Source organism: Gasterosteus aculeatus, chromosome 8 (genome assembly GCF_964276395.1).
Source record: "Gasterosteus aculeatus chromosome 8, fGasAcu3.hap1.1, whole genome shotgun sequence".
NCBI lineage: Eukaryota > Metazoa > Chordata > Actinopteri > Perciformes > Gasterosteidae > Gasterosteus > Gasterosteus aculeatus.
This window is the reverse complement of record NC_135695.1, coordinates 5,333,748-5,357,052: the sequence shown is the minus strand read 5'-3', so window position 1 is coordinate 5,357,052 and position 23,305 is coordinate 5,333,748. Positions and strand designations below refer to the sequence as shown.

General features: G+C 43.3%; 2 protein-coding genes across 2 annotated transcripts; both read left to right on the top strand.

The window, feature by feature from the left end:
* The first annotated feature begins 3,849 nt into the window (after nt 1-3,849).
* Nucleotides 3,850-11,980, top strand: lrrc8c (leucine rich repeat containing 8 VRAC subunit C). Its single transcript, XM_040183997.2, has 3 exons — nt 3,850-4,166; nt 7,228-7,370; nt 8,676-11,980. The coding sequence occupies exons 2-3, from the start codon at nt 7,233-7,235 to the stop codon at nt 10,920-10,922; spliced, it is 2,385 nt and encodes a 794-aa protein (XP_040039931.2). The 5' UTR covers nt 3,850-4,166; nt 7,228-7,232; the 3' UTR covers nt 10,923-11,980.
* An 894-nt stretch (nt 11,981-12,874) lies between these two features.
* On the top strand, nt 12,875-18,835 carry lrrc8db (leucine rich repeat containing 8 VRAC subunit Db). The gene is made up of 2 exons (XM_040183996.2): nt 12,875-13,348; nt 14,805-18,835. The coding sequence occupies exon 2, from the start codon at nt 14,807-14,809 to the stop codon at nt 17,360-17,362; it is 2,556 nt and encodes an 851-aa protein (XP_040039930.2). The 5' UTR covers nt 12,875-13,348; nt 14,805-14,806; the 3' UTR covers nt 17,363-18,835.
* The last annotated feature ends 4,470 nt before the right edge of the window (nt 18,836-23,305 follow it).

Sequence of the window (23,305 nt, the reverse complement as noted above, 5' to 3'; positions counted from 1 at the left end):
ATTGCTGCATGGTATCGGTATGTTCATGGTAAATTGAGTGTAGGAGCTTGGAAGGACTTCATTTGTTTTTCTCCCGTATACTGTCATCTAGTGGCTGAGCTTTTTATTGCTTTCGTCATTGGTAGATCAGGAAGTCAAGTCACATGTGGCTAAAATATCTTTGCTTGGTGTCTTTATGGAAGAGAGTCAAAACAATATTAATTGGGATATCTGCTGTAATAACATCCCTAAATTGTTAGATGTTTGTGTTCGACACACACGGGACTCTGCTGCATGCTGATCTGAATAGAATTTAGTGATTCTGGTTCCCGTAGTAATGGCCGTGTTTGGGTTTTTGGCTGATACAATTCTAATATGACAAATATAAAGAGTGTATTGATAAAAAGTTCTCTTTTAATTGTCTATTTTTATCGACTTTTATTCAATTTAGCACTCTGCTGACTTGGTTAGGCACTGTCTGCAAATGACCAGAGTGCAGAGAGAGTAAATAAAGGGGCAGTGTACGGGGCAGATCCGGCGTCAGTAGGTTTCCCTGTACAACGATGTGAGTGCGACCGGGCTGTCAAATGTGAATGTTGCAAATATGTGGTCTCTGTCTTTCTCTCAGTCCCGTACAAGAAACTGTATTGGCATCAACAGGCCGTAACTGGCGAACTCAAATGTTATGCAGGCTGCTGCCTGCTGTGGACAGAAGTGCACAGTCATTGACGGATGCACACACGTGATGGTGGAGATAACAACGATTTTCTCTTTAGACGCCTCATCCCTTTTTCGATGACGGAAAGGTACCACTTTTTGTGGGAAGGAGAGTTTTTATTCTTCTCTAAACTTGCGTAAACATTTTTGTTTCCCTACCACAAAATGTTTTTATAACATAACCACACTATATAAAGAGGACTGTCACTGTTTAATCTGGTTTCATTCGGCCTATACGATAAAGTAGTACAGATATAACACAATTGTGGGGAGGGTGTCACAGGTCTTTATAAATCAACGAGCGGGTTCAAAGAAAAGTCCAGGAAGGGCTTGTTATTTTTTCTGCAAAGTGAAACAATAAGGTTGAGCCCCCCTTACTTCAGGGTTATTTTTGTACTGGCCATTCGATAAACAAAAGAAAAGGTGTCTTTCCTATTGCCTGAGAGCTCAGCCCAGTCACTCACTATTTCCTACTCAAACTAGGAAAAGAGACATTTCATCAAATGCTGTCCATGTGTCCAAGTTTATGTCCAATTTAATTATATGTTGAAAATTACGACAGTAGCAGTCAATTAATGGCAGTGAATTATTCTGTCAACGAAGGGCTAAACAGCTTAGGCCCCGGTGAAATAAATACGTGTCTGAACTACATAGAGAGGCAAAAGAAGCTTTTAAAAACTGGGTTTTATCAGGAAAAACAAGACACGGTCCAGAAAGTGAACAAAAGAAATACACAAATACTAGGTTTATATATGCTTTGCGCTTTTTTAAAAGAAATGAGCGCGAGAGCAAACTCCATGGCCAAAAAGCTGCAGGAGAAAAATGTGTGATTTGCGGGAAAAGATGTTAAGGTTGTGAATACCATTAAGATGACCTTGCCATCCAGGATCAATGGAGTTACTGGGTCGGATAACATTGCAGAACTGTGGAGTAAACATCATAGCGATATTCATCATAGAGACATTTAATATTGGCGGTGTCCCTAATGATACTGGGGTATTTATTACACCGGAAGAAGTTGTGGATGACATTGAGCAACTGTCGGCGGCAACATGTGGCTTTGCCTAAAATAACTGAATCATCTGAAGCATGCCTGAAGCATTCCAGGGTTACTTGTTACGTGCTACTTCTGGATCGCTGATGTATGTTGTACTTCGATAAAATGTCCAGCATTGAGAATTACAGACCAATTGCACTGGCTATATACTTTGTAAGGTGTTACAAGGTGTTATAAGGTGTTAAAACAAATTCTCCTAGACTGTCTGGAGCTGAAGGCGGTTCGGGGTGTTGAGGGGACTGCTATAGCGCCGGAGCCTCCTCACACCTCATTGGTTGTGGTACTGCTGGCTTTGTGCGCTCTGGTTGAGCCGCAGGGGGAAGGGGACAATGAGCACGAACAGCAGGGTCCTGTTGTTTACGGTGCACCCTGAGGTTTGGTGGAGGAGAAGGAGGTCCATCACACCGAGGCACCGGGTCGACAAAGGGGAGTAGATGATGGGAGCCAACGATGTCGTGCAAATATCGGTAAACAGCACCAGCACAAAATATACACAGTGTCTCGCATAAGTATTCACCCCCTGGGACTTTTTCCTCTTAGGACTGCGTTTTGCATTGAGCCCAAAAAGTTCAGTTTTGGTCTCCTGAGCACCTTCTTCCACATGTGCTATTTCTCCCACATGGCTAGTGGCAAACCCCAAACAGGACACGGCAAATAGTTGTCCTGAGGACAGATTCTCCCAGAGCTCCCACGGCCCTCTTGGTCTCTTTTGTGATTCATTTTCTCCTTGTCCGGCTGGTCAGTTTGGGTGGACGGCCTCCTCTTGGTAGGTTTGTGTTCGTGCCATATTCTTTCCGTTTGATGGGTTTTATGGTCCCCCCGTAAAATGTTCAAAGCTTGGGACTTTTTATAACCTAACCCTGATTCATACCCTCGCTACAACTTTATCCCTGAGCTGTTTGGCGAGCGCCTTGGTCTTCACGATGCTCTCTAACGAACTCAGAGGCCTTCACAGTACACGTGTGTTTTTACTGAGATTCAATTGCAGACAGGCGTGCCCCGTCTACTTACTTATGTGACCTGTAAAGGCAATTAGTCGCACCAAGGCCCCGTTCCATGTGGCTAACTGAGTTAGCAGGGTCATTTTCAGAATAAGATTACTTCTTCTACTTCTTACTACTTCTTCGAGGTACCAGGGCTTATCATTTATTTACAAGACCGTCTCGAGCCGCACATTGCAAACACAACACGCCGTAGCCGAGCATCGACTGTCTCACAGACTGTATGCATAGCCTTGCGCTTTTTTTGCGAGTGGTACATTTTTGCAGTGTCGGCGATGCGATGACCACCGGGAAAGCCGCTGCATGCCGTGCAGTTCGTAACGTTTTTTTGGCGTTTAAGAAACTTATACATAATGTGCTTATGTATCACATATGTGTGTATACATGTATTTGTAGACGACCATATAGAACTAGTAGTTTGAGTTGTATCTTCACACCTGTTAAATGGTACCAATTTGGCACTCTTTGGCCTTGTTTTTATCTTATTCTGAAAGAGTTAAGATCATTATTTTTGCTAGCGAGATCATTGGATGATGCATTCCATGTAGCCTACTGCCAGCAGGCACTTTTAAAGAAATATGATCTGATTTATTGGGGTATTGAGGCACTTAAAATTAGGGGGGCGCGTTAGATTTTCATGGTTATGGTCTTGAATTCCACATATGCATTTATGATCATCTTCTGCTTGTCAGCGGAGAAACTTCATTTGAGTTTATTTACAGAAGTACTCTGAGAGAATCATGGTTTTGGGGGCAGACGCTTCCCCCTTTTGAAGTAGGACGGGGACGCGCAATTATCCTGATTACTGAAGTCTGGTTCGAATTAACTAAATAGTTTGAACGCGGATCAGCCTTTGAGGAACCAAGATGGGGGATCGGGATAATTTTAGCTGGTTAATAGGACATTTGATCAACTTAGTTGAACCACGTACGATCGGAACGGGACCCTGGTCTTTGTTAGGAGTTTTATAGTCAACGCGGTGAAATCATACACACTCTTCAGATTTTGAAATCTGAAAAGGGGTTAATACCACACACGCACGCACACACACACACACACACACACACACACACACACACACACACACACACACACACACACACACATATATGTTGTTTCTGCGAGTATTATTAGCAGAAGAAGGGCTCCCGTTTTGGCCTCTCCTCCCCTCGGGCGTCTCCTTACATTCTCCACATATGCAGGCAAGTCTCCGCCCGGGCTTCTCCACCAGTCCACGCCCCTGTGGCTGACGGAGGTCCACACGGCTGCACGAGGAGGATCCAGGAAGGCTGGCGGACGGACAGACGGACGGACGGGGAGGGAAAGGGGGGCGCCGCCGCGCACATGATGACCCGAAACCTCGTCGCGTGAAAGCCGAGCCCTCGCATCCTCCCGCTCCCATCTAACGCACGGTGAGTCGGCCGCGATGGAGGCGCCCCGGGGAGCGCGTCGGTCCGGCGCGTGTAGATGAAGCGTCGCCGGAGCTTCGGGGTTACCGTTAGTCCACCTGGTGTACCGTTAGTCCACCTGGTGTACCGTTAGACCACCCGGTGTACCGGAACAGACCGTCGTCGGGTTTACGGGCCACGCGTTCGCCTGCGTGGGAGACGCGTTCACGTGCGGTCGCCTCTCCGCCGGCGTGTCCTCTGAGTCCTGCGCGCGGGGGGGAACTCGAGCCTCCGGAGCGGAGGATTCATCGATGGCGAGCGCTGCTCTCCACTTTTCTAAGGCGCGAACAAGTCTACGAAAGTGCGCCCCAATGGTTTCTCTGCATTGCGGGTAGTTTTTTTCCCCTCCTTCTCCACATCTGTAAGGAGAGCGGGCTTGTTGTGCGCCAGTGGGCTGGGTGGGTTTCAAACAAGTCTGTTTGGGGATATCTGGGATTCAGACGAATTTCCTGCCAGGAAGCGGCGAGGATATGCGCCTCTGGCCCGGTCAGCCCAATTCAATGGCTGACTCATCCAGGGCGAGGACGGGCTTTTTCCTAAGAACTCAATGAAAACGACTCATCCCATCCGGACCCCAAAGCCTCCGCTCACAGTCAATCATTTATAGTAACTATTTTTAACGTCTTTAACGTCACGAACCAGATTAGAATTTATTATATTTTATATTTTAAGAACTCCGTCTCATAACCTTAAAGGCGCACTCCACCAATTTCACATCCTGAGGTTTAGTTTACTTGTGCACGTGTGGTCTTGATACTTTTCGATCGAGCCTGCAATAGAAGCTGGAGATGTGGGCTTTGAAAGATGAGGGCACGAATCAGGGCTCTAAACAAAGACCCTTTCTGTGTTGCAATGTGGGAAACCGTTTTTGTTGTTGTTGTTGTTGAGCTTCACTCGTGAGAATGAGGTTAATTTCTCGGCTTCGAGTTAGACCAAACTCTTGATAACGCGGGGTGGCCATCTTTATGGAGGTACAGTGTTCAAATTGAAATAACCCTTTAAAGACGATGGTGGTTTCTCCTGCCTTAAGATTTTATAAACTCTTTTCACAGTAGCACTCCAAGTGGAGCCAATGGCAAACATCCTTAACCCTGCATTCTCTCTACGGCCATAAAGTGTCCAGATGGCACTAAGAATTTCTATTGTATACAAGTCTTTGAGAAAATGACCTCTAACTGTCAACTGATTTACTACCCCAGTAAACATTGTAATAAAAGATGACCTCGTGCATTTCATTTCTCCTTCAGTGTTTTCATCTGATAAAAGTAAATCGTAAACTATTTGGTCTCCAGAAAATTGTGAGACCGTGTTATGACACACTCAGCTGTACCCTCCCATGTCACTTTGCCCAAAAACCAAACTGCAGGCTTTAAACTGGCATTACACAGTTCAATTCCATTTATTTTATATATCAATTTAACTTATGCTATTATAGTATGTTTTTGCAGTAATTCGCAGACCGCACCGCAATGTACCCTTAATAATCTATTACTCCCCTAACAAAAATCTAGGGATTGTGAACTCATGTTGATAACTTGTAAACAAGATCACCAGTCCACCATCACCACCTTCCAGCATTCAGCAGAGTGGGCTGAGACCTCACTAAACAGCCCACAGTGGAAAGGAAAGGTTGGGAAGGTTCGTTTATCTTGTTATGAGTGTAACTCTCAAATGCATTTAATGGACTAACACGCCCAATTTTAGAATGTTGTGGAGTATAAGTATAAGCCTCAAATTGTATTGGTACACTGCATGTACTTATTCACCTTACGTCACTGTGGAACAGACTGTCAACACGTCACATAGGGACTATTGCTTTCGTTACAGCAGAGTAGCTGGATCTTGGTTTCTGGAAACTGATGTCGCTGTTACGATATTTTTAAATGGCAGGAACCAAAATTGATTGAAATGTACATGTAAGACCGTATAGAAACATGCTGGGATGGACAGACATGGAGCTGATTGAGGGAAATGTTTGTTGGCCCTTCAACCGTCTGTAGGCAGTTCAGTGAAAACATCCATGAATACTTCCCACTCGTTGTCATGCCAGTGAAACGGAAATATCAATACAAACGTTGAATTGAACTATACCAACTCTGAAGCCCCCAGGCTTTCAGCAACCTTTTCAACGTCACCTTGCAGCAAACTCATCAATAATGAAGACAGCACTTGAAGCTTTGTTGCCCTGGAGCTGCAGATCATAAAAAAAGTTACAAAACGGTTTTCTAATCACACCTACAAAATCTTTTCGACACATACAAGACTTTTCCACTAGCCAGTTGAATCCATCGTGAAATGATCGTGTTGAATATATTTCACAATGAGATGTTTTACTACTTTCAGTTTGAATGACGCTGTAGCCAACGTGGTGCCGGACAGACAGGGAATAGTACACTCGCAGCTGAATACACAGTGTGAGCACGCCGCTTGTTTTCATTCTACCTTTGTTCACAAAGACACGTGGGCTTTTAATAGTTTTTATTTTATTTTATTTTTTTACATTTTGTCAGTCATTGTGTACACTGTAAAGCCATTTTCCAAACATGTGGGCTTCTAGGACTTTAGAATAATATCCCAACACAAGGTCCCCAAAATGAGTCATCGTCTATTAATCTGTGGGCACTAACCTCTTAAATAGTTCATTTCTAATGTGCATTTGTATAATGATGGAGCCCGTTTATCCCTGAGCTGTTACCAAAGAGGACGTGGTGGGACAATTCAAGGTTCAAAGATCTAAACGCTAAGAGCATGCTAACATGCTAAAATGCTGATGAAGGTCGTTTTACCATGTTCGCCCTCTTAGTGCAGTTTGTGAGCATGGAGATGTTTGATAATTGGCAGCTGAGGTCAACGTGGTTAATTTAGGCAAAAAGGTTTGACCGGATGAAAAATTGAGGGTTGAACATTGTTGTGGCTTATTGTTGTGAGTTCTTACCGGAATCTCCTTTTTAATACTGTGATTTCAGCAATGGCATTGTTTACTCAGAAAGTAAAATTGGATAATGTTCCACTTTTTTATCAACAGGCATCATGATTCCTATGACAGAATTCCGGCAGTTCACTGAACAGCAGCCAGCGTTCAGAGTCCTCAAGCCGTGGTGGGATGTGTTCACCGACTACCTGTCCGTAGTCATGCTCATGATCGGTGTATTCGGATGCACTCTTCAGGTCAGTGGCAACGTCCGCCTCATGGGTTGCATAATGTTATGATTGTAAGTCGCTTTGGATAGAAGCGTCAGCTAAACGACATGTAATGGAATGAAACGGCTCGTGCCGCTTGTCTTTCCACTCTGCCTGTGACCATCTGTTTCAAAGTGGAGGGGGAAATCTAGCTAATGCATGCTAATGTAACTTCGGTTCGAACTGCAACATGTTTATTAGATAGGAGTTCTCTTACTGCTTTTGTCCAATACGTCTAGAGTGATTTAATTCACTTGAGCTCTCCGATAGCACATTACTGCTCTGCCTCGTGCATTGGCAGCAGCTGAAAGCACTTAGTCGCTGCTTTTACAACCTGGATTGTGTACAGCAAAGGAAGCATTCAGCCCGGCATGAGTTCACCAGTGGAAACATTTACCCACCCCTTTCAGTAAACATAAGATTCCAAACTCTTGTGGGCCGCCACTTCCCTTTTCTCTCCGTGAGAAATGGGACCGTTCTTTGGCTCCTGCGACATTCTGTAGTGTGAATCCTGTAAATTATGCCAAAACATTTTTTAGAAAAACTGTTTACAGGATATTTATCAGCTTGGGAGCAGCTATATTGTTTCCCACTCTCACTATAACAATGTTTGGACATTGAATATTTAGTGAGTCAAGCAGATCATTATTTATGGGTCCAAGTTTACACCATTAGCCAGGCCACTATCAACATGTCATGTTGTTTAATCACTTCATTATCAGATTTTACAGTGAAAGGGAGGAATCCATAAAGGGACTGAGTTTGTAAAATTCTGCAGATCAGCTCTTCGGAGACCTGACTTAGCATTTCAGAACGGGATGTGCTGCAGAGCTGCTTTCCCCTTGGTTTAGTAATAATACCATTTTGCATTTTCCTTCTAAATAAATGAAATTAGTTTGCATAACGTACTGTAATAGTTTCAGATTCTTTGACCGTTTGGAATCAAACAGCTCAACAAAGTGCAGGAAATGTCTCCCCTTGAGGCACGTGTCCATTTCCTGTTATTGCAGAGGGAAACAGATGTTTATTAACGTGTACTATATGGTAAACACTTGTATACCAATGCCAACACTAAGTATGTTTACACACACTTACCAAAGTACTAAGTTACTTTATTTACCATTAGCCCAGTTCGGGAGCTTTTGGTAGGCAGTGAGTCAATGCACTGTAGCGGATGGGGAGGAGCTCCGGCTGAACTGCTGAAGCCGATGTGGTGTGAGACCCTTTGGACTGCGATGCCTTGTGTTGTAAACTGATTCCAATTCTGTCATTTTTTCTCTCATTTTGTTTTAGGTAATGCAAGATAAAATCATATGCCTTCCTTCGACAGTCTTGCCTCTCTCGGTGAACACATGTAGCGAAACAACGTCACTGTTGCCCCCGCTGTCCAATAATTCAACCGTGCTAAGAGAAATGAAGGGCCTGAAAACCAATCTGGATCTTCAACAGTACAGTTTCATCAATCAGATGTGTTATGAGAAGGCTCTGCACTGGTATGCTAAGTACTTCCCTTATTTGGTTCTTATACACACTATAATTTTCATGGTGTGCAGCAACTTTTGGTTCAAATTCCCTGGTTCAAGCTCAAAAATAGAGCATTTCATCTCTATGCTTAGCAAGTGCTTTGACTCTCCCTGGACCACACGAGCTTTATCGGAGGTTTCCGGAGAAAATCCAGAGGAAAAGGAAGATATAAAGAGTGCCACTTATAGGTCTAACATGGCTCTATCTCCCGGAGAAGGAAGTCTCGAGAAGACTCAGTCCCTGCGGTCGATCCCGGAGAAGATCGTAGTCGACAAGCCATCAGCAAGTGCTCTTGACAAAAAAGAGGGTGAACAAGCCAAAGCTCTTTTTGAAAAGGTGAAGAAGTTCCGTCTGCACGTTGAGGAAGGAGACATCCTCTATCTTATGTACGTTCGGCAGACAGTGTTCAAGGTGTTCAAATTCCTCCTGATAATTGCTTATAATAGTTCCCTAGTCAATAAAGTGCGGAGTAGCGTGTGTTGTAAAGTAGAGATCCAGGACATGACGGGCTACAAGGAGTTTGAATGTAACCACACAATGGCTCATCTGTTTTCTAAGCTGTCCTACTGTTACCTGTGTTTGGTGGCAGTCTATGGCTTGACAAGCCTTTACACCTCTTACTGGCTGTTTTACCGCTCGCTGAAGGAGTACTCCTTTGAGTATGTGCGACAGGAAACCGGCATCAACGACATCCCAGACGTGAAGAACGACTTTGCCTTCATGCTGCACATGATCGATCAGTACGATCCGCTGTATTCTAAGCGGTTTGCCGTTTTTCTATCCGAGGTGAGTGAGAACAAACTGAAGCAGCTCAACCTCAACCACGAGTGGACTGCAGAAAAATTGCGTCAGAGACTGCAGACTAACAGCAACAACAGACTTGAGCTTCAACTCTTCATGCTCCCTGGGTTACCGGACCCTGTGTTCGAGTTGACGGAGCTGCAGTCACTCAAGCTGGAGATCATCAACAATGTCACCATCCCTGCCTCCATCTCCCAGCTGGAAGACCTGCAGGAGCTGTCTCTTTACCAATCCTGCTTAAAGTTGCACAAAACAGCTACGTCCTTCCTCAAGGAGAACCTGAAAGTGCTTCGCGTGAAATTCGACGACAACAAGGAGCTTCCTCAGTGGATGTATGGCCTGCGCAACCTGGAGGAGCTCTATCTCACCGGGTCTTTATGCCCTGATGTCTCCAAAAATATAGTTCTTGAGTCACTGCGGGAAATGAAGTGCTTAAAAACGCTTTCCCTCAAGAGTAATTTGACAAAGATTCCCCAGTCCATAGTGGATGTGTCCAGCCATCTCCAGCGTTTGTACTTCCACAACGATGGCTCGAGACTCGTAATGCTGAATAACCTGAAAAAGATGACCAACCTGATCGAGCTGGAGCTGGTACGTTGTGATCTGGAACGCATCCCACACGCAATCTTCAGCCTGACGAATTTGCAAGAGCTTGACCTGAAAGAGAACAACCTCCGCTCAATAGAGGAGATCATCAGCTTCCAACATCTTAGAAAACTCACCTGTCTCAAACTTTGGTACAATGGCATCATGTATATCCCGGAACACATCAAGAAGCTCGGCAGCCTTGAGCGCCTCTACTTCAGCCACAACAAGATTGAGATCTTGCCTTCGCACCTGTTCTTGTGCAACAAGTTGCGCTACCTGGACCTGTCCAACAACGACATCCGGTTCATCCCTCCGGAGATTGGAGTCCTTCAGAGTCTTCTGTATTTCTCTGTCACCTGTAACAAAATTGAAAATCTACCAGATGAGCTGTTCTTTTGCAAAAAGCTCAAAACGCTGAAGCTTGGGAAAAACTCGCTGTCCATCCTGTCGCCAAAGATTTCCTACTTAGCTCTACTGACATATTTGGACCTCAAATGCAACCACTTTGAGATTCTGCCTCAAGAGCTTGGTTGCTGTCGTGCTTTGAAGCGCAGTGGCCTTATAGTGGAAGAGACGCTTTTTGAAACTCTGCCTTCTGATGTCAGGGACCAAATGAAGGCTGAGTGAGATGCCTTATTGTAGCCAAAGTGCCTGCTGTCTACCAACTCAGAGCATTACTTTTGTATGGACTCCTTACCATCATTACTACTGTTCAGTTATTTTTCCTGTTTCCTCAAAAGTAGGAAAATACTTAGGCCTAGACCATGACTTCCTCATATTGGCAAGTAGATTGTGGCTGCAACAGGGGTTTGTGTTTTTTAAATTATTATCCAGCTAAAATTCTTAAAGGAATAGTTCTTGCTGAGTTAGCTGCTAGCATAGCACAAAGAGACCCACCAGCACCTCTGAAGCTAACTAATCAAACCCGCAATAGCTTGTTTTTTCCATCTGTACTCACAAGTGAAATGTAAAAAATGCCGGTTTTATGGGGAGATACATGGGCATGACTATGCCTTGGCTCGATATACTTCCCGGAGTCACTTTATTGTGGATGTGTGATACCAAATACTTTTTTTTCTTAACAATGCCTATACAGACATTATACCTTAAATACCATACACTAATCATTTCTTAAGTTCAAATGTGATTTTCTTTTTTTCTTTAAATCTAGATGGTTAAGAAATTTGGAAAAATGTCTTTCAAACACCTTTTTAAAATCATTAAACAGAACCAGGCTAGCTACTTGCCTCCACTCTCAGTATTTATCCTCGGCTAGCTGTGCCTTGGCTGGAGCTTCACCTATAAGCTTGCAGACCCGAGTAATATCAATTTTCTCATCTTACTGTCGGCAAAAAGCGAACATGCCTTTTTCCCCCCAAATTGTTTTTAATGCAAATTTCCTGTCACTGCTACATGAAATAATGTGATTATTCAATGTAAATCTTAATTGAAGATCTCACCTTGGGTGTGTTGAAGCCAATAAGTACTATATATTGTATATATTTGTTTCCCTTTATAGTGTATTTTATTTTCTTCAAGAGACTGTTTGTTGTCATGGACCACAGCAGGGAAGATACAAAAAAAAACAAATTGATATATCTCACATAAGTAGGACTAAATGTATGAATCTTTGATGAGGATTTCTGTATCTCAAAGATGCCAATATAAAGTGCATTAAACTTAAAGGACTTGTCACACTGATGTTTTTCTTCAGGTCTGGAAACGTGTAAAAGTGTGTGGCTTTTCGTGGCAACATTTTATTAACCGCATTTTTTAATGTCGTTAACCATTTAGAATGTATTTGTCAATTTGGAATGAAAATATATATATATATATATAATTAAAAAAATTAAAGGTACATACAACATTTTACTTGTTGGTGAAGATTAATAGTTATAATATTAGTATGAACAGGAGGCATCAGTGGGGGGAAAAAAAGCAGTGTGTTCCCAACTTTCTCACCAAATATAACAGCTGGTGACTGCATATAGCAAACAAATACATTCAAACAAAGGAAAGAAGAAACTAGGTGAAATAGTGGGACATTTTTTTACGAATAACTAAGACAAAACGTTGTGCTCCGCTGTCAGTGTAAAACTTTGATGAATCATTTATTCATCAATAGAATCTATATTCATTTTTATAGTGACAATACACATTGTTCAAAATTACTGTTACTGTACCAGTGCTACCTTAATGGCAACATTTCTGTTCATTAGACTGGAATATATATGTGCAAATATACCAAGAACATAAGTATTAATGATAAAATAAAGTATTCGTGGAAATAACGCAGAAATATTCTATTGGATCATATAACCATAAGACAATGTGCAAAGACAAATGTCACCCAGGTGGAAATAAAGTTGTTTCTATGTTTAAAAAAGGAAATTGCAAATGTAGCCTTTTAATATACTGTTTTTTTACATACTGTATATAATATGCTTCTTTTAATATACTGTTTTTATCTGAAGAGATGTTCCACGTATTTGTTCAGCATTTTTGGAATAAGAAAACCGAACCGTGATATAACTATAAATTACACCCGTTGCACTTTTGCGACGGCCCCTAACGTCAGTGGGTCATCTTCTCTGTTGCTGTCAATCCGTGCGAGTTTTTTTTCGAAATGCTCTATGCTGCACACCAGGTTCTGCAGTGGACCCCCACCCCCACCCACCCCTCTTCCCTAAAAACTACAACAGGAGTGCAACATCAAGAGATGTTCATCCCGCACATTGCAACACAACTGTTCCTAATTGACGGTCCCGGTGAAAGGTACCGAGGAGCAGCCACCTCGGCGGGCGCGTGAGTAGCATCGCGCCGGGTACAGCTGCAGAAGCTGGTTCTGCCGGGCCGGCTGCGTCGCCAGAGGACCCGACGATCAGAAGGCGAGCCGGGGGAAGTCCGCTAAGCTGCTTACAGCCCGGCCAGCAGGCCCCACGGTCGAACTGATGCAAAGAATGGACGGCTTCGTTAGCGCAGCGAAACATGGCGTATAAAAAGAAGCGTTGTTCTGCACTGCCGGCATCGGCGTAACTGGATCAGACCTGAAGGTGCGTATCCGTGCGTCTGGAGTGCCGGTCCGCATTTAGGTTATTCAAGGGCTGCACATGTACCCGCGGGGCTCCGGCCCCGTTATTTTAGCAGTTTATGTAGCGCGCGCGCGCGCGGGGGGGGGGGGGGGGGTTAAATGATATAAATGAGCCATGTAAAACGAACGCGTTGTGATTCTCTGTAACGAAACGCAGATATCAGTGGTGCGTTTAAAGGCTCCACGGACATCAGGTTCACCTCTTGTTATGTGGTGGTGGATGCGCCTTGAGTTGTAACCGGTCTCACCCTGCTCTGTGGCCTCGGGGAAAATACTGACCTTCACGCTTTCAGACAATAGAATAAGGACAAATCCGTGGTAGGACAGCCATTATTCAGTAATTGAGATATTATTCAGTGATTCATATATATATACTTATATCAGTCGCTTCTCTCTAAATCTGGCAATTGTGTCTGAAACTGGGGCAAACAACCCATGTATTTCCAGAGCAGTGCTAGGATACATCATTACATCTATACAAAGGATCTATTAAATGTTATGTACGAGTGACCAGTAGAAGAAGGGAGCCAATAGAACACCACCACGCGGTGTAGAAACACCTCACGGTTACTTATAACAATTTGAGGCAAAGTGGTTTCATTGCATTGGACAACAGGACCTTTTTGATTTCTCGTTTCTGGTCACTAAGTGTATCTCACGTGAAGAGGACTAATAAACAAGTCACTGCAGCTTGTAAATAGGATTATGACCAGACAAACTATGTTGTGTACGCAGCCTGAATATGAATATGTTCATCATAAAATTGTTTATAAATACAGTATTGTTATGAATATATTCATTATGAGACTGTAACCTTTTTTTCCAATAGAACATTTAAAAAAACGAGAATTATTTAAAGTTGTATGATATTTACCACTTTGTCACACCAATTCATCACATTCAATTCAAATATTTCTACATTTTAGATATCTAAGTAAGCAAGTACAACCACAACAAAACATTAGTTAATCTCTCTGTGAGGGTGACAGTACTTCTACAACTATCCTATTATTTTTCTAGAGCCAAGCTGGGTTTGCTCTGTAATATCACATGATTATTTAAAAGTATTAGTTTTGTGTAAAAATAACTTACACTTTGGTTGTCACAGCTAAAAATGTAATTGCCAAGACAAAAATAGAGGTCATATTTAGCTTGGATAAGAGGATGAAAGGAGCACACTTATAGTAATTAAACTGTACTCCAGAAACATTTAGTTTACTGCAGAAAGGTAAGCCTATATATCAAATAATGTGGCCATAAACACAGACTTTCCTTCTCCTGATGTTTAATGCACACTGGGAAAGGTTTTGAGAATAAACAACTCTGAAATTCTAGACATAAAAAAACAACAACTATTATGTAAACCTTTTGTCGTGAGATGAATTAATCATACTATTAATTCATATTCTCTGTTACAGGAATGTTCTCCCTCACAGAAGTAGCCTCTCTGAATGACATCCAGCCAACTTATCGAATACTGAAACCATGGTGGGACGTCTTCATGGATTACCTTGGCATTGTCATGTTGATGTTGGCCATCTTTTCTGGAACAATGCAGTTAACTAAAGACCAAGTGGTTTGTCTTCCCATTCTGGAGGAAACTCCGGATGGGCCTGGGGGCTTCCTGGGACCCCAACAACCAGAGACAGCTGATAGATTATGGAACAAAGAAAGCGCCATGGGAGAGCAAGCCGCTCCCTTAATGGCCAGAAGGCCCCCCGATATCATCGGCCCGACAGTTTCCTTCTCCCAGTCGGGTACTTTAGGACAGCCTTTGCCTACTGGCGTCAGGACCAAACTGGATTTTCAGCAGTATGTTTTCGTCAACCAAATGTGCTACCACGTCGCCTTACCTTGGTATTCCAAATATTTCCCATACCTTGCTCTAATCCACACCATTGTGTTAATGGTCAGCAGTAACTTTTGGTTCAAGTACCCAAAGACAAGTTCCAAAATAGAACACTTTGTTTCAATCCTGGGAAAATGCTTTGAATCGCCTTGGACTACCAAAGCTCTGTCGGAGACAGCGTGCGAAGACTCTGAGGAGAACAAGCAGAGAGTGGCCGGGGCCTCCTCCCTCCTGAAGCATCTGTCCACAAGCAGCGAGGACGGTAGTCCAAACCAGTCTGCCCCAATGCTCACTAAAACCGGGGTCACGTTTTCTGCTGAGAAGCTCGTGAGTGAAGTTCCTGCCATGACTATACTGGACAAGAAAGACGGCGAGCAAGCAAAAGCTCTATTTGAAAAAGTTCGGAAATTCCGAGCCCACGTTGAAGACAGTGACTTAATTTACAGGCTGTACGCCCTTCAGACCGTCATCAAAACAGTCAAATTCATTTTGATCCTGTGCTACACGATGACTTTTGTTGCCTCCATAGATTTTGACCACGTGTGTGAGCCTGAAATAAAGCATTTGACTGGATACACCAAGTTCCACTGCACGCACAACATGGCGTTCATGATAAAGAAACTCCTCGTTAGTTATATTGCTCTCATATGCGTCTATGGCGTCATCTCCATATACACGCTGTTCTGGCTTTTCCGGAGACCTCTTAAGGAGTATTCCTTTGAAAAAGTCAGAGAGGAGAGCAGCTTCAGTGACATTCCAGATGTTAAGAATGACTTTGCGTTCCTGCTCCACATGGTGGATCAGTACGACCAGCTGTATTCAAAGCGCTTCGGTGTGTTTCTCTCTGAGGTGAGTGAGAACAAGCTCAGGGAGATCAGCCTGAACCACGAGTGGACCTTTGAGAAGTTGCGGCAGCATGTGACGCGCAATCTCCAAGACAAGTTGGAGCTCCATCTTTTTATGCTCTCCGGAGTGCCAGATGCTGTGTTTGATCTCACTGATCTGGAAATCCTGAAATTGGAATTGATCCCAGAGGCCAGGATAACAGCTAAGATCTCACAAATGACAAACCTCCAAGAGCTGCACTTCTATCACTGTCCGGCCAAAGTTGAACAGACTGCTTTCATTTTCCTTCGTGATCACCTCCGGTGCCTTCATGTCAAATTTACAGACGTCGCTGAGATCCCTAGCTGGGTATACCTGTTGAAGAACCTACAGGAACTGTACTTGGTTGGTAACCTGAACTCTGAAAACAACAAAATGATTGGACTCGAGTCTCTGCGGGACCTCAGGCACTTGAAGGTTCTGCACCTCAAAAGCAACCTCACAAAGGTCCCAACAAACATAACGGATCTGTCTCCGCATCTCATCAAGCTGGTCATTCACAACGACGGCACAAAGCTCCTAGTTCTGAACAGTTTGAAGAAAATGTTGAATCTCGCCGAACTGGAGCTCCTGAACTGTGAGCTGGAGCGCATCCCCCACGCTATTTTCAGTTTGAACAACCTTCAGGAACTGGACCTGAAATCCAACAACATTCGTACCATAGAGGAGATCATCAGCTTCCAGCACCTCAAGAGGCTGACGAGCCTCAAACTCTGGCACAACAAGATCATCTCCATTCCCGTGTCAATTAGCCATGTGAAAAATCTTGAGTGGCTCTATCTCTCACACAACAAGCTCGAGTCTCTCCCCTCGTCGCTGTTCACCCTTCTCAAGTTAAGGTACCTCGATGTCAGCCACAACTCCATAGCGGTGATACCGCTGGAGGCTGGCTTTCTGCACAACCTCCAACATTTTGCCATTACAGGAAACAAAGTCGAGGTGGTTCCCAAGCAACTGTTCAAGTGCAACAAACTGAGGACCTTGTGTCTCGGCCACAACTGCATCTCCACCATTCCGGAGAAAATTGGCCAGCTCTCACAGCTGACACACCTGGAACTGAAGGGAAACTGTCTGGACCGTCTCCCGGCCCAGCTCGGTCAGTGCGGGCTCCTGCGGCGGGGATGCCTGATCGTGGAGGATCATCTCTTTGACTCGCTCCCCATGGAGGCCAAAGAGAGCATCAATCAGGAGACTGGTGTGTCTTTTCCAAACGGTTGCAAGTGTCTCAGTGATGGACGGTAATGCAGAAGTGTGATTTTATCTTATGGGCTGAGAGGTATTTTTAAAAATTTGATCATGCCATTAGAAAAACTTGTTCAGCATTCTGTATTAGTACCTTTTCCTGATGTTTTAGCAATTTATAAAATGCAAATACCACAGCACATACAAGGACGGTACTACTTTAGAAAATGTAAATGGACACCAGAAATGATCGTGGCTTCTGTATATGGCGTCCATATATATTTGTATCCTTTTCAATTATTGTAGGAACACAGTAGCAGTTGAATCACATATTTTTTTTCACATTTCTTATGCAAAAATAGCAACAGTTGACATTTGTAGAACTTTTGAACGATTCCTCTTTTTATTGTTTTGATTTAGTGTTACTTTCCTTCCGTGGACTAGATAGATAAGCTGACCCTTAAATTACCTTGGCTTAAAGAACCAGTAAAATAAAATGGTGGTCGTAACTATTTTCTCCTTGGTGCTCACAGCAATACAATATTAATTTTTACAGAAAAGTAACAGTGACACTTCTTTCTACTACCAGTGTCCCTGAACGGGACCTTGCAGTCTTTACTGCATCCACTTTTTAGGAAAGAAGTTTTCTTGGTGAACTTGTTGACAGCAGAGTGATTATGCAGAGTGACAGGCACACTGCTTCTGGAAGAAGTTGTTGCTGTTGGAACATTCCATTCCCCTCTAATTGTATTGGGATGTAGGCGGAAATCTCAGGTATCGATGCCTCCAGATGTGAACGAAAAAAACACAAACTATTGTTCTACGGGTGAACTGAGCCTTTAAAAACAAAACAAATTCAATTGAAATAGTTGTATACAGACTAAAGGAGAACTGAGGAAACTGTCTCTGCTGTGGAAGATGGCAAAGAGGAGTTTGAAAGCTGACAGTTTCACTCTGCCACTCATAGACCACAGCAAGTCTTAAATGGCGCCATTATTTTTGATTAAGTTGATTCGTTTGTCCCCCCCCAAGGGAGTGGGCAGCAGATTGTTTCCTTCCTTGTGTACAGACAACCCCCAATGATGTTTTTCACTAGTTGTACTTTTTGCTAATGTTTAAGGGCAGAGACCTCAGGTGAAGAAGTGAAACATTTCAACTAATAGATACCATGAAACTTCCCCAGCTGATTGGTTTTTAGTTTTTAGAAATGGCATGTTTAAACTTACAAATGAGGCATTATCTAACACAAACGTTTGATGAATTTAGGAGAAATTACGGATACAAAGTGGTAAAATAAATATGTGTGTACTCGGAAAAAAAAAATCTTGTCTGATATAAAAGCCATACAACCCAAAACCGGAAAATGTACTGGTCCATGAAAAAATTGGGGCACTCGTGTTTCGCCCTATAAAGGCTGTAATTTGTGTGTTGTATGTATTTATGATCTCACTGTCTACTATGTGTTCTTCTCTCTGCACCGCACTTTGTAAGCCCGGTTTTAAAATGTGCTACATGAATAAAAAACTGACTTATTACAGTGTCATTATTACATTTTGTCAGAAGTAAAATATTAAGCCCAAATATCTCTGCAAAGCTACTTTTGCACCAAAGAAACATATTTGGAATTATTTCGAATAATCACATCTTGATTACTTAAAACACGTACGGTCTGAAATTATCATTTCAAATGTATTTTTTTTACTGTTAAAGAAACAATTATGTTTCAACCAAATATATTTTTAATGTTAACAAATTGAGTACATGGTGGGCAAACGGCTTGGTAAAGTTTTTTTTTTTTCTTTTTGCCAAGAGTGATTGTTTTATACAACTTTGAGCCACAGGCCTGCATTCTTATTTACTTTACTTTTATGTTGCAATGAAATGTGTGTAACTTCGCCTCAAAGCCCATGCTGGGTGCACCTTTCTAGTTCAATGTAATAAATTTCTTTTGGCGTGTGTTTGATGACTATGTTGACTTTCGCATAATATATTCATTTCACTTTCTTACAGATCATGCATGTGTGTGAGACAGAGTGGTGAACATCAGATCAAACAAATTCACTGAATAGAATGATTATAAATAGTCTTTGGTAATATAATATTGATTTATTTCGGTTTTATGACACAGCTCACGTTACAATCATATTATCTTCTTTTTCTACTCTTTTGCTGTTCGGTGTGGGCTTGTGTTGGGGTTACATTTGGTCTTATGGTAGAAGAGAATTAAAACTCTAGCAAGAATTGTTTCAGAGGTTCCTCTAAATAGGTGATATAATTATAAACAGGGTTTGAAGGTGATACTTGAGGCCCTTTATGTAGATGCATTTCTTAGATAGTGTTGCCCTCTGGTGGAGGTCAACAGTTACTACATTTTGAAACAATTATTTCAGCTGCTGCATTGAATCGTATAGTTCATGTGCCACAAATTATGTGAATTTAAACAAACAAATGTGCTACTCAAACAAAAATATGTGAGATTCCAGCGCCACCATCAATAACAACTAACAATATTAAGAATTAATTAGTTCTAGTATATCCCAATTAGTTGTTTCTGTTGGTAAGGTTCACTCATGGTGGTCCTGTACAGCAGGTTAAGTACGGGAGGTAAATAAAGCCATTAAATATTTAATGTAAAATGTATTCATTAAGTAACCAGTTATTTGCAGATAAAGGGATTTGTTTTGGGGTGTTTATTAATATAACATTTCATTTTATTAAGTAGCAAAAATGATCAAATACACTGTGACTGAATGCTTGATAAAAAAACATTTTTTTTAATGAGCTACAATTAGATATTAGATTGGATTTTAAACACGTGTGTGGCACAATAAATGCAGATAATGCGCTTATATCACTGTTGTATATTGTAGACGACTACAATATAGTGGTATGAAGTCTTTATTAGGTGTTTATATACTGCTAAAATAATACTGAAAAATATAAATGATATGAATGCTAAATGTATTTGTACTAGCATTGTACTTTAGCCTAGCATGCTTTCAGCCTACACGTTCCTCACTCTACCACACACACACACACACACACACACACACACACACACACACACACACACACACACACACACACACACACACACACACACACACACACACACACACACACGCACACACACTCTTTCTGAACTACACACAGGCCAAACCTCCTGAAGCCAGACTTTGATTGTGACGATTGTGCCATTCGGCTGCCGGGCTCTGCGCTGGGGGGGACCAACACATGTCGACATAACTCTGGCCGACCAGCACGGGGGGGTTAGGGGGGGGGCGTGTGACCTTAAGCAGGCCTGACACCGGCGTGGTAACAAGTCCGCCATCAGGTGGAGGAGGAAAAACACACCGCCCGCAGTCCAGCCTTCATTACTCCCTCGGAACCAAGCGGCGGCCTCGGCACGCGTCACAAACACTCTCCCCTTTGCCGGCCTGCACCGCCGGACATATTTGTATCAAGCGGTCCTCGTGGAACCAACGGCCGTCGGGCCGACACTGCCAACCTGGGGGGGCCGCGCTAACGCGGAGCCAATTTGGAGAAAAAAGGGTCGACTGGCTTCTCGATCTGTGCGTCCCCCGTGTTGCGGAGCGTGCGGTCTGACACATCCGCCGCCGGGACGAGCCATTGCTTTAACGACCCGCCGGGCCTCCTTCCCCGGTTTGATGCCCGCTTCGTCCTTGGCAGACAACATATTCCTAACAAACGCAACTGTTTATCGAAGATAATAAGCCCTCGTAGTGCGTATTTAGCGGCGAGAGAGATATCTTGCATTTGGGAGTGCCGTGGCCTATTTGTCCTCTTCCCGGTGTCTCCGGGTTAAAAGGCGGGAGCGTTTATTCGGTCCGGCCGTGCTGTGAATTCGGGATCCGCACGCGGCCTGCTACTCAGGGGACGCCCCGGGGGCACGAGATATCTTCGGCGACAGCACTTTGTGAGCACTCGCACAGCTGATGAGCAGTAATTATGTTTTAATTATTTCTGTAGGGCATCATCCTCTCCCCACGTGAACCCCTCCCCTGCTGCAAATTAAGACGTTCAGTATTTTCAAAACATTTGGTGATGAAACTCTCGTGGGTCCACTAATTACTGCACAGCCTCGTGTCAGCGCCCATAGAAGCTGCTTTGATGTCTACTGGCCGGGATGATAATCAAGGGCACAGATCGCATGTGATAGGCCGTAATTGGGACAAGTTGTTTAAAAAAAAATAAAAAGACAAAAAGAGGGGGGTGGGCCGGGCACCACATGACTTTGACGGCTGCTTTTGCACAGCCAATGCTCCGGGAGACACCCCCTCCCCCCTCCTCCCCCCCGCCCGACCCTCCCCCATCCTGTGCCCACGGGTGAGGAAGCCTTGTCACTTATTAAGGAGGCTGTTGCCACAAAGTGACAGATGTCCTGATGTGATCCGTCTGCATCTTTGGCCTCCATCTGTCTTGTTAGTACAAATAGTTACGGTTGGTGTGAGGAGGGAGCTCTCGTATATGTTAAATGCATCGGAAGCTCTTGTTTTCGGGGAAACCAGCTCCCCTGGCAATCCCTCCACAACAACAATCTCCCAGCCATTCTTTTCCACGCCTTTTTTTTTTTTTTTTCCCAGTGTTTTCCTTCCCTTCTCCACCACTTCTGCAGGCCCTGATGTTTAGGGTTCAGTGCCACTGAACCATCTCCCAATCTCCATCGTGTACACTCTGCTTCGCTCCCTGCTAGGAAGAGAGAGATTAGGGGCTCGGGTCCTGGGGTGCGTATCCCACCCTCTCTCTGGTCCTCACACCCTCCCTCTCTTCAACCGTCCTGGGAGATTCCAATCCTTTTAGCTTCTTCCTCAGGTAAAATTGCCAAGGACCTTGTGAGCCCTGGGTTCCCCTGGAGGTAAAATCTATAATGGAGTTTTGATTTGAGCAAGAACAGCCTTGAAAATGGACTTCTTTAACCAGGTAGCTGCTTCGCAGAAGGTCAACAGTACTCCAGGTGGACACAACATGCCACAACTGTGTTAGAAAAAGGCAGAACAAAGGAACAGTTTTACTCCAAAGACAGTGACCTGTCGACACGGCTGTAAATAAAAAACCAAAGCGATTATTCACCTTCACTACGAGCACGGGCTTGTACATAAATCTCTGTTGGCAGAATAACCTCTTCACTACTCTCCTCTCTGTCGTAGATTTATTTTGGCTATATGACACATGAAATGAAGCGGTTCATCCGTTTGGATCGAATCGTTAGGGTTTTTCTTGCCACCGTGACTCAAAGACAGAGGGCACCAAAGCCTCAATTTTGGAAAGATTGCTGTTCAAGTGCCACACAGACAAAGTTATCATGCTCATATTATTAAATCATCATCTGTACAGAGGATTTAAAGTGCTCGGTGCAGACTGGGGTAAAATAAGTATGTTACTCCAGTTGAAATAGCTGTCTATGACATGACAAAAAACAGGTAATACCACTACCATGACCGTACTACTACATTGATAATACATGTAATGATAGCATTAGCGACCATAATAATAATAATAATCTATGATACGCTGTATTATTCTGTTCATTCTTCTGTTTTATTTTGAATTGTTTGTGGAATCAAATGAACATGCAGTGATCCTCCCCACAGCACCATATGTTTAGACTGCTCGACAAGTCACACAGTCTGAGAATTAGACATTTCGCACAAATATGCTTCATTACCACTTTATTGATGTACCCTCTGCTGACGTTCAATTATTCATCAGCCACTCAAAAGGAGGAAAAAAAGAAGACTGTTTGCTCAGCCTCAATTTATGCTCGGTATCAAAACAGAAATCACATCCCTGCTGCAGCTATAATCTTAGCTAATCAGCATCATTTAATGCACTTAGCGGCAGTGTTTAAAATTCTAATGAAACACTTGTGCGAAAAAGCAATCGGCGTCTGCCCTAGTTCTCATCGACGGCGGGTTCGTCAAAGTGATGCAATCGGTCATTGCCTCACATCAGACGCCTCCGAGACACAATTCCGCCTGACAG

What these genes read in the sequence shown, in the direction of transcription:
- lrrc8db (XM_040183996.2), top strand. Translation starts at nt 14,807, where the DNA reads ATGTTCTCCCTCACAGAAGTAGCCTCTCTGAATGACATCCAGCCAACT.
- lrrc8c (XM_040183997.2), top strand. Translation starts at nt 7,233, where the DNA reads ATGATTCCTATGACAGAATTCCGGCAGTTCACTGAACAGCAGCCAGCG. An exon ending in TATTCGGATGCACTCTTCAG is followed by an intron (nt 7,371 to 8,675) that starts GTCAGTGGCAAC and finishes ATTTTGTTTTAG; the next exon opens with GTAATGCAAGATAAAATCAT.